This window comes from Alosa sapidissima, chromosome 15, assembly GCF_018492685.1.
Source record: "Alosa sapidissima isolate fAloSap1 chromosome 15, fAloSap1.pri, whole genome shotgun sequence".
NCBI lineage: Eukaryota > Metazoa > Chordata > Actinopteri > Clupeiformes > Clupeidae > Alosa > Alosa sapidissima.
In genome coordinates this window covers 22,506,613-22,525,346 of record NC_055971.1, presented here as the reverse complement: position 1 = coordinate 22,525,346, position 18,734 = coordinate 22,506,613, and the positions used below count along the sequence as shown (strand labels likewise).

Here is an 18,734-nt window from a genome sequence, read left to right as displayed (position 1 = left end):
ATCATCCATTCAATTAAAGAAAACCACTATGCAGTGGAAAGAGCCACAAGTCACATAGGGATAAACAAGATGTGGCTAACAGACATGTCTCTGACATCAATTACCAGAGTGTACATATGTACGATCGCACAAGGACATCACCATCAGTTATCAGGAAGGACACAGAACTCAAGAACATCACAGACTCTCAAATACAGGGGTTTTCAACTGATTTGGAACCAGGGACCACCATTCTGACTAATTACACAACTCCAGGACCACCACTGAATAAAAATACTGATTCCCACATTGAAACTACAGTACATTACTGAATCCATGGTCATGGACCACCAGCAATGTCCTCACGGACCACAAGTGGGCCGCGGACCACTGGTTGAAAACCTCTGCTCTAATAGCAAGCAAACCTATAAAGTTATCATCACCACAGTGAACATAATAAACACAGTGATATTATTTCTTCATACTATTGAGGGTTTGCCATCTTCATGCCATGTCACGTGCAGACATCATAGCATCATAGTTGACCCCACAAGGCTTCCGTTTTAACATTCCATATGTTATCTTAATGCAGAGGAAGTAGATTGGGAACCAAATAGAACGTTCAAGCATTGTTTTTGTGTTTTTATTGTTGAAAGGGTCAATAGAGGTGATGACTGTCTCATCATCATCATCTCTCACACACACAAGACTCTTTCTCTTGAGAACCAGAAGAGACAGGCTCCACAGCATGTGCTGGCCTTTCGCTGTCGGCAACCTGAAACAGCTGACCAAACATGGCCTTAATGGGTTAGTGGGGAGGGACCAATTAAAAGAGTGTTTTATTTCCACAAAGCAGATCGTTACTGCAAATACAGGAAAAGACAAAGGCTGCTCTGTCCCACGCTCTGAGCAGGTGATCTTGCTTTTCAGCATCTTACAAACGCTAATACACAAAAGAGACTAAACAGAGAGAGTTTTGCCTTCTATACAATAGGTGATTAAAAAGGACAATGTGAGCCTATTGCTAACCCAATGAATTCTCACTTAAATTCACATCATAATATAAACCTAAAGACGTAATACTACCAAACAAACAAAAAAACAAACACAATGTCTAACAAATGGAGACTTTTCAAGACAGCATAGGGCCTTACTGAGGTCCTTACTGGAATTGTACCAATTTTAGGAGGGAACCCATTAGGTGCCAGGGTTTAAAAAAAACAACATTGGATTTTTACATCAAAATTTCAAAAGGCCATTGCTTGAAAGTGTTCAGAGATAAAGTGAAAATGTGAAAATCATTGAGTATGAACAATAGTTCATGGGGTAAATTTAGTAATCTAATTTGCATATTATGACGTCACTGAATGGCAAACACCTCGAATTATGCACATTTCAGTAAATACAGGATGTCGAACATATTTGAGCAGTTTGTCATTTCACCCACATACTGTAACAAATGAACAGGGAAACAGTCACATGTAAACCAACAATAGTAAACTATTATTATAACCACAAACCCTATGCTCCTATAACCTGACTCTCGCCAGATGAATTTCGTTCCGCTTAGCTCCGCCTAGCTTCACTCACATCCATCTGGGACCTCTTCCATTGAGAGTGATTTCTGCACCAGATTTTATGGTAGAGCCAATCAGGACGCAGGACGGGAGTTTCATAGATGTGACATAGCGTAGAAGTTTTTGATTAGGCCCAGCCTTCTGAAGCAACACTTCAATGGATTGATCCCAGATGGATGAGTGAAGCTAGGCGGAACGAAATTCATCTGGAGAGAGTCAGGTATGCTCCTATACAATAAAGTAGCCTGGTCAAATCAGTTCATATCTTCAAGTGACTTTGTAGCTCTTGAGAGTCCTATTTTTACTACCCCTGCTGTCTGTACCACGTCCATTACGGACACTATCATCACTATTACCATTGGCACCTTCAGCTATGTTGGGCAGAGGGTCGAAATAAGCATGGTATGCTTAGTGGACACTGTCGCAAGGACGCACCTCACAGACGCACCGTGACTATCACTGTCAATAGACGATCGATCATATTCTCCAAAGGGCAGATATTCTCCTTCAGAAATCGAATTCGAGCTTGAATCGAAGCTCAGGATGTCTGCTTACTAGTGGTGGAGAGTACAAATGAGATTTGTCAGCGTACATGGATCTATCGTCTGTTTTAATCAGTGACGTTGTTTGTCGCAATTTTGCGACTTTGGCGCTTAGAGGGTTAAGAGCCTAGAGTAGTACCACCAAATCAAAGCAAATATACAGGCATATCTGCACAGTGCATTTGGAAACAGAACCCAGTGCTGTTAGAATGTGAATCTTGGCCTCTTTAAACTTTCCTGCATGGCTGTGTGGACCTGGGGGGGCATAAAGGGAAACTATGAGTCAGGAGGGAGTCTAAGTTTCCACATAAATAATGAGCAGTGCCTCCGGGCGATTAACAAACACCACACGGACTCATTAAAAGCTCCAGGGCCTTCACAATGGCCTATCAGACTCTGGCCAACAGGCTGTTTATTTATCTATTCCCTCTTACTGATAATAAATGCAAAAGTGGTGCCTTGCGTGGGGGTATGAGGAAGAATTACATGGAAAGTCAACCACATGGCAGCCAAATAAGACTATTAACCTATGCCTATCCAGTGACACTATATTGGATGTGGCCTATTACAGTGAACAGCAGCTCTGAAATAGCAGTTCCTTATTTACTTATGGAAACATAGAAAGACAGTACACACACACACACACACACACACAGAAACAGAGAGAAAGAAAGAGAGAGAGAGAGAGAGAGAGAGAGAGAGTGAGAGAGAGAGAGAGAGAGAGAGAGAGAGAGAGAGAGAGAGAGCGCAAGCCTGTGTGTACCAAGAAATTTAATAAGAAAGCATGAACTCACCTGAAGCAAACGGTGTGCCAGTCGGTGTTGAGGGCCTGGAGGTACTGCTCATCGTAGATGCGCTGGTGGCATCCCGCACACACAGGCAAACTCCCACCAGCTGCAGCACACCACAAAAAGCACAAACATGAGTCAGGGGGCAGAGACAGCATGGAGTCAAGGTCAGACACAAGCGAAAACCGAGCAGACCACATAACACGCACAGCAAAACCTGACACATGCACTGATGCTTCTTTGGTCCTGACTGACTCACAGGATCATGAACTTTTGCAGGTTCATAATAACTACCACACACAATTTTCCACGTTTGTGGAAAATAACAAGTCTTGACTGCGCAAGCAAGTCTTGACTGACTGGCAGGCAGCACATGTCAGGAAATTGCCTGCAAATGCAATATAAGTGTAATGAGAGTGACAGACTATTTAACTACAACTACTTACTGTATGTAAGGGTGAGCCATTCTGTAAACTGACCCTGTCCAGGTAGCTTCCGTTCCATTTATCCGGGACTATACAACAGTGTCTCTACGGAAGAGACCCGAACTTTGGCACAGGAGCCTGTGTAATTTGCATTATTTAGTTAGAGCACTGGCTTAACACAGAGAGCTGCTTGATGAAATGTTCACCACCACAACTCAGCCCATGTGATTTGTCTTGTGACTTGCATGAGAGGAATACTGCTAAAAACCATATCCTGTACATATTCCATATTCACCGCATACAGTCAGTAGAAGCTACAGACCACAAACATGTCCCTAAACTCAGTCTTATGATTTATTTATTTTTTTAATTTCATGAACTGCATGCTAAGTTAGAGTTACCTGAGAAGTAAACCTAATGACACTATCAAACTGATATAACACCATCAATTGTTGTCATTCAGTCTGAAAGGAAGAGGCAAGATCTCTTGGCAAGGCCTCCAACATTGATTGGCTCGATAGCGAGTATGTGATAGAGGCATTTGTAACAGCTGCAACTTTTGTTCCCTGCTTTTTAGTTTAAGTATACTGTATAAGTATACGTATATACTCTTTTGATCCCGTGAGGGAATCAAATCTCTGCATTTATCCCAATCCGTGAATTAGTGAAACACACTCAGTGTGTAAACCAAACATGTTCTTCTTGCAGCCTATCATAACAGACAATTTAAAAATATTTAGTTTCCTCCTCTATCTCAAAAGAGTGATGCTATTTTAAGTGACCAAACACAAATATAATCTCCTCCATTAATGTAGTTCTACCTACTGTACAGCATGTAATTAAGGCTATAATTGTACACTGACTAATCATTAGAAGTCCAAACTCAGTATCAAAGCAGAGTATAAAGTTACAAATGTCCTATGGACAGCTTTCATACATTTCATATCCTCAGGCAACTTGTGGGAAAACAACATCAAACCCACAGTCACTGTTAATAGGAATGGTATCATGTTTGCACCAATGAAAATACTCACAATCATTCAAAGCATGCAAAACCCAAAATCTCACATTCTAGATGATGGGAAAAAACACTAATCTCATAATTTAAACAGCCCTAGGCATACAACACTGAGAAAACTCTCCATGTGTCAGATAATTAAGGAAATCCCTGCATATACTCCACCCTTATCTATAACCACAAGGTCATCAGTCTCATTTTAGATTACAGGAAAATGCCTAGAATTAGTGGGATTACTGGAGGACCTCATTTGGCCATTCCGCTCTCATAACCAACTACTGAACAGCACTATTGTGTGAGCTGTGAACGGAGAACTGCCACTAGCTAACTCTGGCTTCATTGCTGAAAAATAAAAGGAGCCGATTTTAGCAACCTTATAATACATGTTTATAAAGTCAAAGACAATGATGCACTTCAACTTTAACTTTGCAGAAGTATCATTGTGTGAATTGTCAGGGATGGATTACTGCACGGGCCTACCGGGCCCAGGCCCAGGGGCCCAAGGGATCAGGGGGCCCTAAAGCCCAAGCCTTTGCAGGGAATCATTGCCTCAATATCAACAAATCAGGATGTAGGCTATGAATCTGATTGAATTTAGTATTGGCCATCCCCAAAATGCACCAGAATACAGGAAATCACATCAAACAAATTTAAAAAAATTCTGGGGGAGGACCCCCAAACCCCCCCTCCCACATAAACAACAATAAATGGGGGGCCCTTAATACATCTGGGCCCAGGGCCCCAAAAGTTCATAATCCGCCCATGTGAATTGTGGAGTATGCTAAAAAAGAACAGGTTTGCGTAAATATGCCAGTAAACTATTAACCCCAAGAAAGAATGGTGATGGTAACCATCACAGTTTGCATAAGGTTGGCCACAAGGAAATAACCCTGCCAAACTGGTTGAATCAATCATTTCGACAATTTAATTAATTAAGTCAGTTTCAGGTAAAGCCAGAAACCTTCCCCTTAATTCAGAACTGTTTGTGTATCCCCTACAACATGGAGAATGCACTACAACTTTTAGAATAGGCCTACTTGTTTTGTAACCGCTGGCACCAGTAGGCTGACACGACTCTTGATATGCCAGTGCATGGCTAATGATAGGCTATTTTTTGTGATAGTCTACTGTTTTGTTTACCTTGATGCGCTTTATATAATTAGGCCAGTTTCACAATTCAGATGCAAGATCATTGTCCGGGGGAAATCTCATTTCAGCTCATTAGGCTACATTGGATGTGACAGGATGCTTCCTCTACCATCCTGTCAGCCTAGACAACAAATGCTGCGCTACCCTGACGACCAGGAGTGCAGTGGGCATCTATTCCTTCACGGTCATCCCCAGAGCATGTTCGGATACTGTACAGCAGTAAGCTAGGCTGACATGAACTCGCACACGCAGTTCATGGTACTTGACAGTGACTGAACGATGCTTCAACCTCACACTGTCACATGCCGCCAAAGGAGGACCGGCCATCATACGGTTTCGCGTCTATTCGTGTTGGCTATCAATAATTAGATAGGCCTAGATTATAACCAATAAGACATATTCCATATTCATGGTTAATCACGTTAAAATTAATTAAAATGAAACAAGCATTCTAGTAGGGCTATGTAAGGCCTTGCGATGTTGGCAAACACTATGACTAACTGTTATAGAATCAGAGGGGTAAACAGCCTGCTAAGTGCACGAGAGGCACAGCACAGATGACCGAGTTTTAGAGCTGGTCGGGCTGGAATCTCATTTAGTTCATGTTTACTGACACCGCTGACACCTTACGCTATCCTCAAGATGGCAAACGGAGTTGTGAGTTTAAATAGCCTACATAATCAAAATCTGGAATTTGGATTGTATGATATAGCCTAGTCTCCAGTAACATCCTACGCATATAGAGAAGCAGTAGGATCCCATCCATAGACCACAACTAATATAATGCTGCAAAGCTAAGCTGACTAAAAAGCATACCGGACACTTCATATTCTCGCTGCACTGTTCTGCTTCACCTTTTATTTCTCACAAACTGCTTTAGAACAACATCGTGTCGGTCCGAAAACTCGTCAGCATCACTTCGCTGCATGTAAAGAATGCGCGGCTACTCAGTTCACCCCCCAGTCGTAAGTAGCCTATGGAACGTTACGAATAAGCCGCTATAGAATCGTCCTTAAGATTGCACTGGACAGTGGACATACTGTATGGTCTTGGCTCACCTTCCTCCTCTCCCATGCGTTCGTCCTTCCAGGTACAACAGAGAAGCATCAACCTCATTCACCCTTCGACCGGGAGCTCTGCAAGAGCTTGCCAAAGAGATACAGAAATCCACCCTCCGTATAGTGTCCGCCACTACTCCGCACCCCTAACCGAGACCTACTCGGCTAACTGTGTGCGGCGCCTACCGGAGGAGGAGGAAGATGGTTTAAATCAAGTCAGGCAGTCAGGTTGCAAAGGATGAGACTGCGGGTTGGCCAACTGAACACAAGCCCTGGAAAGTATTTGCCTGCGCAGCACGCAAGATGCGCAATGCATTCTCATTTCTCAGAGACATGCACGCCACTGCACTGCACAGACGACACAAGATTGTAACCGGCAGATATTGCTAGATGTAACCATTTTCACAGTGACTGCGGGTTTTGAGTGTAGAGAAATATGAAAGGAAATGACACAGTGACAGTATTTTAATATTTTTTTTTATTTATTTAATTGTTTATGAAGCAGTTTAAATGCCGGAATTTCCGGGAACTAGTCAAATGTGCGTCGTGGAAAAAGTGCAATGCCTCCACCACTCCCATTAAATAAAAATGTAAATTCCACGGCACAGTGGGAAGGGGTCGACTGCTAGGGGCTCACAGGCAGTTCAGATAGATACAGCACTGGGCATAAAAACAAATCAAAACTAAAGCTCATTCGTTATTTCAGTTTGGGTCTAACAACAGTCATCCCACCCGCTAATGTGGGAAATTACCTTTGAAATTATGTTCAAAGGTAAATTACCTTTGACATGATTAATAAGCGAATCTCAACACAGAAAAGTAAGATACACATAACGTCACATGATCACAATATTTAAGGGGGCAAAACAAACACACAAAATCACAATTAATAAAAAATGTTGTACAGTATAATTCTCCACAGTGACTATATGCATGAACTACTGAAAGCTAAAGTAAAACAAGACCGTTACTGAAATTTGTGTTCTATGTGTCTTTTTGAGTCAAGTTCAACATGGTGCAAAAACAAATGCAATGGTTGCCTAATAACACATTGTTTATACATAAAATATATAAAAACAAAATTATGTTTGAATATTAAATGACTTAAATGAAACATTCTAGGTCGAGCGACATAAGCGTCTTTACCCCCAATAGTGGGGAATCACAATTGTTTTGTATTCTTAAAGCCTATTAGTAAATTATTCATACATGGTATACATCCAAGAAGATCTTTGTGTGAACAGGTATTTTGGTTTTTGTGGCACATTGGCATAATCCATACAACAGGAGAGCACCAGTTCCTTGAGAGGGATGATTTGCATGTTGTGTCTAATGCTCAATCATTATTGATATCTATTGAACATAATCAGAGCTGAAAGAGCTCTTCATGCTAACATAAAGTTGACAAGGCAGTGAATCTAATACAAAGAAAAAATTGCTGTGGCTAGAGTTGATGATAAAAAGGCTATGACAAGCTAGGTGACTACTTTTATTTGAAAACAATGCTGCCATTCACTATCAACTGTACCAGGGCCAAAATAGCAGCTTGTCACAGATAATATTGAGCCAAGGACAGTTCTAAACAAAGAGCCCATCTACCAGCAGTTTGACAGGCCTCAGACCTCATCACTTTGGCATGTCTGAAATGTGGATTTCACCTTGAGCACAGAGCTTCCATGGATATTACAATGGTTGTTCTATGCGGTTTCACACAAAGTAGCCTTAACGTTTGTTTGGAAAGCTTTACACACACACACACACACACACACACATACTGTAGATACACACACACACACACACACACACACACACACACACACACACACACACACACACACACACACAGACACACACACACACACACACACACACACACACACACACACACATTACATAACCTCTGTGGTATGTCTGGAATTTAGGTCTGAAAATAACAATAAAGCTTTGGGCCAGGTCATAAGATTTGCAAAGGTGCTAGTGAACGCTCAAATACAGAATTCCAAAGTGTCAAAGGTAAAAGCCTTAAAACTGCACTAGTGGAGCAAACATTAAATATTATTAAAAAAACAGAAACAAACAAAAAAAAAAAACAGTTGCCACAAAGGAAAAAAGGTTGGTGTGGTGCTTGTCAACAACTTGTCAAATGTGCAACATCATGGGTTTTTGGGTATAGAAAAATATCTCCTACTGTATGCAACGTTTGTACATTTAACGGGACGTTTGTTTTTATCTTTTCTGCATATCAAATGTACATTCTAGATCATGCAGTAGCACCATTGTTTCTTGAGGTCAGTTCACATCTCAAGAGATCTTTCACTTTCTCCTCCGACCACAGTATTTTCCTTGGCACCCAGCTCCACCTGAAGGCAAAATAAAACTGGTTATTCATTGTGCTTTGTGTGTGTGTGTGTGTGTGTGTGTGTGTGTGTGTGTGTGTGTTGTGTGTGTGTGTGCTGTTATTTAGTTGATATTAAGATGTTCTTGAAGTCACACAGTTGATACCAAAATGATGAGACATACCTCTATAGCCAGCACCATAGAATCCTTGCATTCCATACTTGGCTGCTTTAGCTGTGAAATTGAAAGGGAAATATTGAAATATAGTCATGGCTTGAATGGGGATGTCAGACATACTACAACAGCATGAAGGAGAATGAAGTAAGTCATGGGCATACAAAAGGTTGTTCTTAATATAACCATGGTTAAGCACTGCAAGGTCTGTTAGTGGAAAAGATTTGTTAATTAAATGAAACATATGTTTCTCTTCTTGGTGCTGCTCCAAATTGTGTGCCTTCAGCCAAAACCATGAACTCCAAAAGTACACTTCAGAAGTGTCTGTTTTGTAATTACGTTTCTATTGAATTTAATATTAAGGATGCTATGTCAGTAAATACATTATGTTTGACAGTATTGTTCCAGTAATGTTCCTGTAATGTTATGGATCTGGTAACAGAAGACAAATACCAGTATAGCAATTCTAAGGTAATGCATGTCTGAGTCTGTATGCAAATTGTCTTCAGTATAAAAATATTCTCCTGAATGCAACCTTGTTATGACTATAAATGGTATGGCTTAAAATAATTTGCATTATTTGTAACAACAGAATAAAACAGCACCTTGCTGTGGCGACAGTCCACCATATCCTAAAAAGGAAACATACATTTATATGTCAATGCATATTCTTGGCGAAAGGAAACATAATTTACATTTTAGGAATATTGTGGATCCTATTGTGGATTCATATGAATGACCATGTTGATAAGCAACATATGTTCTCTACAAATATGTTGAGTTTCATAGCTCATTACTTTTAATATTCAATAAAAATTTCCACCTGTCAGTCAATGTAAAACACATCACTTGCATTGTCCCTACATTAATTCTCATCAGTAACAACAGATTATAAATCAGTACCTTGCTGTGGCAACTGTCCAGCTCCATATCCTAAAAAAAGAAAATGCATATAATTATCATCAATGCATATTCATGGAGAAGAAAACAACACAATAAATTTGCATGGAAACATTGGAACATTGTGCACAATCCATGGATTCTGTGTCCAGGTGAGCATGGATTGATAAACCATGTTGATAAGCAGATTGGTACTGAACACATACTCAGTATCAGTCTAATGAATTCTATAGCTCACTACTTTTTAATTTAAATAAACTTTTCACCTGTTAGTCAATGTAAAACCCATCACTTGCAATACTTTTGCAGCTCTTTGGGAAGTTAGAGCATATTTGTCCCTGAGCTGAGGCGGACATTGTGCTGGATATTTGCACTGATGTTGGGTAATATAAAAACTAAGCAAGTTTCTATGATGGAATACATATTTTAACATTCAAGCCACAAAATATATGTTTTAGTGTACTGCATTGATGCTCCAGTTATGTTATGAATCTGATATCAGTAGACTAATGGATAACATTTTAAAATAACTCCACACTATGAAGAATTTGTTCAGCATTTGTAAGCTATTAGTTAATGCTTTGTTCATAATTTGTAAAGCATTGTCCCTACATTAATTCTCATCAGTAACAACAGAATAGTTGCAACCCATAAATCAGTACCTTGCTGTGGCAACTGTCCAGCTCCATATCCTAAAAAAGAAACACATACAATCATCACCAACGGTTATTAATGGAACTTTGTGGATCCTGTTCCCAGATGAGCATGAATGGCCATATTGATAAGCAGATTGGTACTGAACACATAAGTAATAGCCTGATTCATTTTATAGATAGATAGATAGATAGATAGATAGATAGATAGATAGATAGATAGATACTTTATTGATCCCCAAGGGGAAATTCCAAATAGTATACTAGTTCACTACTTTTAAATTGTATAGCTCACAATGTTTACGTTTCAATAAACTTTCCACCTGTTAGTCAATGTAAAACACATAATTTGCAAAGCTTTTGCAGTTCTATGGGAAGTTACAGCATATGTGCCCCTGAGCTGAGGAATACATTGTGCTGGATATTTGCACTGATGTTGGGTAATATGCAAACTAAATTTGCATGATATCTGCAAGCAAGCACACTGACCTTTCACCCCTTTACACACACAACTGAGACACACAGCTGAGGGCTTAGCAAAAGCAGAGTCTAGTTTCCATGAATTCCCTATGTGTTAATTTCCTTAGTATCACATGTGAATGATGTGAATATACATAACACATTAAGAATTTGTGGTTTAGATTGTGTAGGAGTATCTAGGTATGAAGAAAACCTAGATATAAATTTCAGTATTGGGGAAATACCATACAGTGTCAAAATAAATGACACTTTTATGTAAGGGATAATGTATTGTCTGCCAGTCAATGTCAGAAAGGCAAACAGGACCCTCACACAAAGTGGTCATTTTGCAGCAGTCATTATAAGAAATTATCGGAACTTTAGGAAGGCCCGTTCATGTTGATGGAACTTTCTTTAACAATCAGAAGAGCCGCATAATAAATACTATATAATATATTTCCACCTAATGGCAAAAGGTGAGGTGCAACTGCGAGTACAGTACTTAATATTCATACATGACTTGGTCATATTAGGGGCATGTATGACATCTTGGTAGTCAGAGCTGTGTCAGGTAGTCAGACATGTGACCACTGGAGAGAGAGAGAGAGAAATAGAGAGATATGGAGTAATAGAATTTCTTATTTACAAATCATTGGCATATACTTATACTTATACTTATATAACACCATGTTCCAAAGGGTTAAAATCATAGCACACATTATATTGAAAGATATTATAGATTATGAATCTTGCAGGTCAATATATGTGTGATGTGGTATTGTCAGGTGTTCTGATTGGTAGCCAGTCATGGTTTTTAATGAGTAAATTATTAGGCTGGCACAATAATTACCTCTCTCTGAATTTAAACGGATACTACAGGGGACTTCTCAAGAGCCCCAAATAGCTACATTTATTTAATTAAGGATTGATAGAACTGTGCCACTTCTCTCTTTCTCTTTCTCTCTCTCTCTCTCTCTCTCTCTCTCTCTCTCTCTCTCTCTCGGGTATACAGTAGCTTTCAAACCACTTTACCTGTCTGCCCACAATTTGGATATAGTCCTGTGCCTGCTCCAAAACAAAGGATAGTCACCACAATTCTCTCTCTCTACACACACACACGCGCACGCACGCACACACGCACACGCACACACACACACGCACACACTGCACTAGCATTCGAGAGACTGAGTGATTGCACAGTTAAAAGAGAGCCATGGGGATGACCAAGGGGATCCACAGTGACCTACCCTCCTTATAAATCTATATGGCAAATGGTCTTCTCCTGTTTTTTTCACTGCACTTCAGTCGGTGATCTATGGCACCCGCACTCAGCCTCAGGGAACTTAGCTTCCCGCCATCTGATGGCCCAGAGCACGCCGTCTCAGCAAGCGTGACATGAGCCAGGCCGGAGGGCGGCGGATGAAATCGGTGTCATGAGCGCCAATTCTACATGCTAGATTGAATCACCCAGGGACAACATGGCTCCCATAATCACCAGGCATGAACTAATAATGGGAAATGGGTGGACGACATTACACTGACCCAAATACATCCAAACCATTGAGACGAATGTTACGATCTGGGTTTTACCTGGGTAGGCTTGTGGATAGCCTCCATAACCAGGCACCTGTGGTACACCACCTGTGATAAGAGAAACATTGATTAGAAGCTGGCATGAGGAATCAAGCAGAGCATGGGAAGTGCAATATGAACCAAGTGATCTGCTATGTGTGACTTCCTTATGGGCATACACTCCTATAATCTAGCCCTCATTTGCATCGCTCCAAAGATAATCTGGAGTGACGTGATAAAAAAAAAATGTTTTGCACGAGGCACTGACACCAAAGAGTTCTGCCAACAGTGAGATAGAGAGAAAGAGAGAGAGAGAGGGAAAGAGAGAGAGAGAGAGAGAGCGGGATTACCGCTGAAAGCATTACATGTCTGTCACCCCGGGAGACGGGAGGGGCCGCCTCGCCGCTGGGTCGCCATGATAACGCAGCTGTCAGCGGGCCGAGAGGAAGGCCGGAAATCCCAAACGGCATTATTAAGGAAGCACCCCACTGAGCACTCTAAACGCCCTGTCTAGATCCTTAAGTTTCAGCTCTGTTCTGTCAAGCCACAACAATAAATGGGCGACAGAAGCGATTCTAGTGAATAAACCAGAAAATTGATGACAGTAGGGCTTGGTGTAGATCATGTAGGCCACGTTATGGAAATGAACACAGGTTACAGGGCAGGATACAGAGTAGGAACTGCTTTACTGCTTATGTTTGAAATTCAAATATGACTCATGAGTCATGACATATCACCTTGTTGTGGATATCTTGCTCCCAAAGAGCCATAGCCTGAATGGGAGTAGAGTACAGCACATGTAAAGTTTAATTAAAGAAGCACTATAGCATTGTGTGGAATAAGCAGTTCACCACTGATAGCCTCTACTGGAATGTAGGCTAATGTTACCTCGCTCACACACGGCAAGGCTGCTTTTTTTGCTCTACCCAAAATATGCTGGAAAAATCTCCAAGGCATTGTTCTATCTACAAATGGCTGGCATCCTAAAATCCGTTACCAAAATTGAGCCCCTAACGGCAATCTGTCTCCATGGGGAGCAGTGGTTCAGTTATTTCCTGACTTTTAAGTTTTATCGTCCAGTGATCTAACTGGTGAAGTAATAGCTGCGAGTGGATGCCACCGCCGAACCCGCCATTACTGCCCTGGCACAGCTGGCCCTTATCCCACGACAAACGAGGCTGAACGTTGCCATGTGGGTAGAAATGTTAACCCAGTGTGAGCACATTGGGGGGGGGGGGGGGGGGGGGGGTTGACACTCTACCTGGTTTCGGTGGTTTACCAGCACCCTGGCCAGCACCGAATTGATTCACACCTAAAACATTAAGTAATAACGATGCCGTTAGAGTCATTTCAGCTGGAGTTTTTAGTTTACAGACTGCATACTTGATGATTATCAGACCAGATCACATGGCTCTGAGAAAATCACAGCCTGTTTAACGGCACATGCTGGAACTTCCTGGTGGAAGCCGTTACAAAAAACATATCAGCCTGATGATATAGTGCTGCCTAGATATCCACAATAACTAGCAGATCCTGTCAACAAGTTTTAGATCTGTTATCATATTCATTCATAATCAGACCAAAAATTAGCATTAAAAACAGCTGATTTCTTATAACTATAGGTTCAGATCAGCAGCAGTCTCATAGAATTTATAGCAACAAAACATTACCTAATGTTCCGAATCCACCTCCTGTGCCAGTTCCAAGCGCTAAAAAAACAAACATAACATTACAATACAATCACAATCATTTCCCCATCCATTGTGCATCACAAGTTTCAATGATATACATTATCATACACAAAAGACTTTGATGTCAAAAACGAAAGGGTTTGGCCTCTGGCACTTGGAGCACTAAAACGCTGCAGAGCTATGCGCTTATAGGTTAATGAGTGCAGTCCGAGAGGCTTGTACCTGGCTGCTTAAGAGGCTTGGCGCCTGGAAGGACTCCAGTTCCAGTTGCAGGACCGTAGGGACCCACTGGAAGAGATCCAGAGTGAGATGAGTCAGCACGGCACACACACTGCACAATGACCAGCTCAGGCATCCAGCCTTACGTCTTTAATACTATCCTCCTTCTGTCTAGACATACAGATCAGGTCTTTGGGGGTCTTGTGAAAAAAAGTATTGCTAAATGGGATATATGGGGGAAGGCACAAAGCTTTGCAATGGAATTATAATATTATTATGCTTAACGATGACATAGCTGTTTGTTGTACCAACTCGGTCATGTAATGGTCATGTAAACAGATAAAATTATTTCTTTAAAGGCTCCCATATGAAAATATCTGCTTTTTATCTGCTGATTAAAAAAAAAAAAACATAATCAGTTAGCCCAGTGGTGGATAACTAAAGTCATGTTCTGAATTTCTTATTCTTATTTCTGTGCCAACATCCCAGACTGATATCCTGCACACCCCACCCTCTACAGCCTCCAAAGCCTGTCAGCACTGCGGAAATCTGACAGTTACATCACAAATTAGGCAGAGAAATGTCCCGAGCACATGTGAGATAAAGTGATGTGACAGTGATGTGATGTGTGTTTTTGGTGAGTGACATTCTAATCCATCTATCCACCAGCAAATATACCATATGTTTAGATTTAGACGTGCTTTGGCTGGGCCACAGCTGTCTAGGAGCAGCTGCATGCAGACGCAAAATGGGAACACAAAGAGAGAGATACTGATTTATGGACTTGTGTAGAGACCTCATCTCTTAAAGCATCATCTACAAAAGGAAGTATTGCAACATTTCTGTCAAGCCCTTCCTTTTGGTGATCCTATAACAATAACAGCTAAAGTGAGTGCACATTATTAAATAAAGAAGACTGAATTTTAGGCCATCGCGTTAAGATTCACAGTGAAATGTTATTAACCAGTTAATGCTTATAAAATTCTGAAAGCTACAATATTTTGTACTAATGCCAATTGTGCTCGCTGCTTCTTTTTTACAGAGCCATAATAATAACAACTAGAAAGTGGACAAGGCACATCTGACCAAACCACACTTTTGTCTTGCTATCATTAGGCCTAATAGTGAACTTAAGATAGAACACGATTTCATTTCATTTCAACTATTTCATTTCATTCATTTTATGGTAAATGGTAGCCTAGGTGCCAGGCCGAGCTAGGCAAATAGAGTAATTTGTCTAAAATCACTGCTCTGCAATTTGGTCCTCACCTCCTCCAGTTGCAGGTTTTGGGCCTTTGACACCTACATATGAAAACACATTGGTTAGTGTCATGATGGGCTCTGGAAATGATAGCAGGACTGCCATCTTGTGGCCCGACTAAGTACTGCATTACTTTCTCATTTTATATCTCATAATGTAGATGTCTTTACTTACCAGGCTGCACTCCTGTTCCCACTAGATCAACAAAACACAATTAAAAAGGTTACTTAGCAATGTATTTAGAGAGTCACATTAACATATAATAAACTCCTCAATTCTTCCCACAATCCTTAATAAGTGGGTTGCATAAACTTCTTACTTTAATAAGTGGGTTGCATAGACTTCAGACGGAAAACAATTAATTCTTTTTTTGTCTCACAAAAGTGTAAATGAAACAAAATGAAGATGTGAGTTAGTGACTGATTTGAGGAAACACTCACCCTGTGGTTGGCCTGCAAAGTAAATGTCAAATTATTATTATTATTATTATTTTATTACAACCTTCATTAAATAAGGAATACAACTTATTGAGATTAAACATCTCTTTTACAAGAGTGTCCTGGCCAACACGGGCAGTAATTCACTCAGCACAATTACAAAGACAAACATATGACATTAAAAATGGGAGACAGTTGCACAAAGTTGCAGACCAAGACAAAAAAAAGAAATAAAAAAAAAAACATCTCAACATTCAAAACATCTACAACTAGGCCATTCTAGATCATTCAAGATGACCTATGAAGTGTATAATGAGACCTGGTCCTTTAGAACCTATATTCAAATGATTTTGGGACTGATTCGAAGTCAAGGGCACATCATACTTAAATGCCCTTTTACCAGGATTAGTTTGGACATTTGGAACAACTAGTAGAAAGTTAGTAGAAAGAAGTCCTGAGAATGCAAAGAATAACTTCCTTGAGGTAAAAAGGAGAAGGGTCCGGCTGCACAGCCGCAGACCATATAGCAACCGATCTACCACCACCGATCTACCACAGCGGACCTAGCACCACATGCGCTGATGTTCTTCTTGCTTAGATAATAGCTGAAACTAGTTTAGTTAGTTTAGTAGCTGGTGTGTCGTGTTGTATTTTATCAAAGAGTATAGAAGTTACTTCTATACTCTTTGATTTTATTCTATATTTGCACGTGACGTCATGAATTGTCCGTGCCACAGCTAAATAGCCTAGTGGATTGCAAAAAGACGATCTGGATCAATGGTTTGTAAAAGTGTATTGAAAGCTCGGTGATTATAGTGAGATTTAACCTTAGTAATGTCCTTGCACAACTTATTGTTTGGAATAAAACAACATCCATTTTTATATAGATATATTTTGTTTTGTTTTCTGTATGTTTCAGGAGTATTTCAACCACGATTGCACTGTTATCTCGTCAGTCTCGTCAAGGTTGCTATAGACTAGATCTGTGGCTCTGCAGCCAGATACTATTGGAGAAGTGAAGTGCAAATGAAGAGGTATACATAGCAGTAATATATAAGTATACAAACTGAAGAAATCACACATTAAGCAAACAGACAAATATGCCAAGTTAGCCGAATCTACATTCCTTTTTTGTGAAACAATGGATTTTTTTATAATGGAGAGTCATTCAAAACTAGTCAGTGTCCATGCAATTTCAGGTCTTACCACCAGATGGCACTCCAGCTCCCACTGTTGAGGTGTAGAGGGAGATTAATGTGACTTTTTAATGTCAGACAACAAAAAGAACCATTGTGTGTATGTGAGAGGAAAGTGTGATAATTACCAACACCCGTCCCAGCTGTAAATAATAAGCAGCAAAACAGAGAATAAGCATTCACATATTCACAAGATTGTGTCAGACTTACACACATGCTGTAAAACCTTGAAATAATTTGAACTCACCACTTGGTTGGATCACACCTGCGCCTACTGTGTGGAAAAAGGAACAGTTATTTCTGACTCAACACAGATAATTAGCTACGCATGGAATATGAAGAGGACGGCGACATACCTCCTGGTTGTAGGCCTGTTCCAGCACCTTGAGAAAGAAAGACGTGTCAGCAGTAGTTTAACAACATACTTTGTGTGAATGTCCTTTGTAAAATTACATATCCACCACCCAAACAGTGACAGTCCTTACTACTGAATATTAGACAAAAAACAATATATGATCCCATTTTTTACTGATTACAGACTAGTTTTTGTGCTTCGGTCTAGTTGAATGAATATTCACAGTTGTGTCCACTACATGCCAATATTTTCCACATGATGTCAACAATGAATGTCCATTCTATGTCCATTCAGAAAGAAGTATAATTTATGACCGATTCAGGCTACCACCTAAATAATAAAGCAGAGAGCATTGCTTTGGCAAAGAGGCAAGCATCATGGTTAGTTTGGAAAGATCAAATGAGAGGACATTTAGTTTAGCTTATTTAGCTTTAGCTCTATGGCAAATCTAGGAACACAGGGGAACAGAGGTCACATGCATGCAACACAATAAATCTTACTGGGTCCTGGGACCTGGCCTGTTGTGCCATTAGCCGTTGGTCCTGCCAAAAAACAACAGGTTTCCAGCAGGTTCATCCTTTGCAGTTGACAAAGAGACGCAGCACACAGGCAAACAGCTCTGGGTTGGGCTGGGCCACTCAGATGACTAAGCATTAGCAGAGAGAAGTATAAGCTACAAACACTATTGACCACCTTTGTCAGATTTCGCTAAGGAGGGGCAGCAGAAACATATGGCAAGCTAGCAATTGGAGGGTAAGGGTAGAGGTAGGAGTAGTGGTAGGGGTAGGAGTAGGAGTAGAGGTAGGAGTAGTGGTAGAGTAGGGGCAGGAGTAGAGGTAGGAGTAGGGGGTAGGAGTAGGGGTAGGAAAAGAGGTAGGAGTAGTGGTAGAGTAGGGGCAGGAGTAGAGGTAGAGGTAGGAGTAGGGATAGGAGTAGAGGTAGGA

The 18,734-nt window shown here is 40.6% G+C and overlaps 2 protein-coding genes across 40 annotated transcripts in view; both read right to left on the bottom strand.

The window, feature by feature from the left end:
• The window catches only part of limk1a (LIM domain kinase 1a), a 45,685-nt gene extending 38,951 nt beyond the window's left edge, over nt 1-6,734 (bottom strand). The window contains exons 1-2 of the mRNA XM_042062823.1: nt 6,537-6,734; nt 2,893-2,992 (exon numbers count right to left, since the gene is read on the bottom strand). Of these exons, the coding sequence (XP_041918757.1) occupies nt 2,893-2,992; nt 6,537-6,594 (158 nt within the window). The 5' untranslated portion in view covers nt 6,595-6,734. The remainder of the gene's footprint in view (nt 1-2,892; nt 2,993-6,536) is intronic.
• Nucleotides 6,735-6,994: 260 nt separating this feature from the next.
• Nucleotides 6,995-18,734, bottom strand: part of LOC121683756 (elastin-like) — a 60,283-nt gene continuing 48,543 nt past the window's right edge. For 33 of the 39 annotated variants that reach the window (XM_042063533.1, XM_042063542.1, XM_042063556.1 and 30 more), the window contains 18 exons: nt 18,291-18,332; nt 17,792-17,818; nt 17,683-17,709; nt 17,564-17,578; nt 17,446-17,469; nt 16,243-16,254; nt 15,977-15,997; nt 15,811-15,843; nt 14,545-14,610; nt 14,302-14,340; nt 13,893-13,943; nt 13,369-13,404; nt 12,650-12,700; nt 10,610-10,639; nt 9,951-9,980; nt 9,653-9,679; nt 9,057-9,107; nt 6,995-8,896 (listed from right to left, as the gene is read on the bottom strand). In XM_042063533.1, coding sequence (XP_041919467.1) covers nt 8,850-8,896; nt 9,057-9,107; nt 9,653-9,679; nt 9,951-9,980; nt 10,610-10,639; nt 12,650-12,700; nt 13,369-13,404; nt 13,893-13,943; nt 14,302-14,340; nt 14,545-14,610; nt 15,811-15,843; nt 15,977-15,997; nt 16,243-16,254; nt 17,446-17,469; nt 17,564-17,578; nt 17,683-17,709; nt 17,792-17,818; nt 18,291-18,332 — 629 coding nt within the window. In that variant the 3' untranslated portion in view covers nt 6,995-8,849. The other 6 variants (XM_042063545.1, XM_042063548.1, XM_042063536.1 and 3 more) reach the window with 6 other exon arrangements.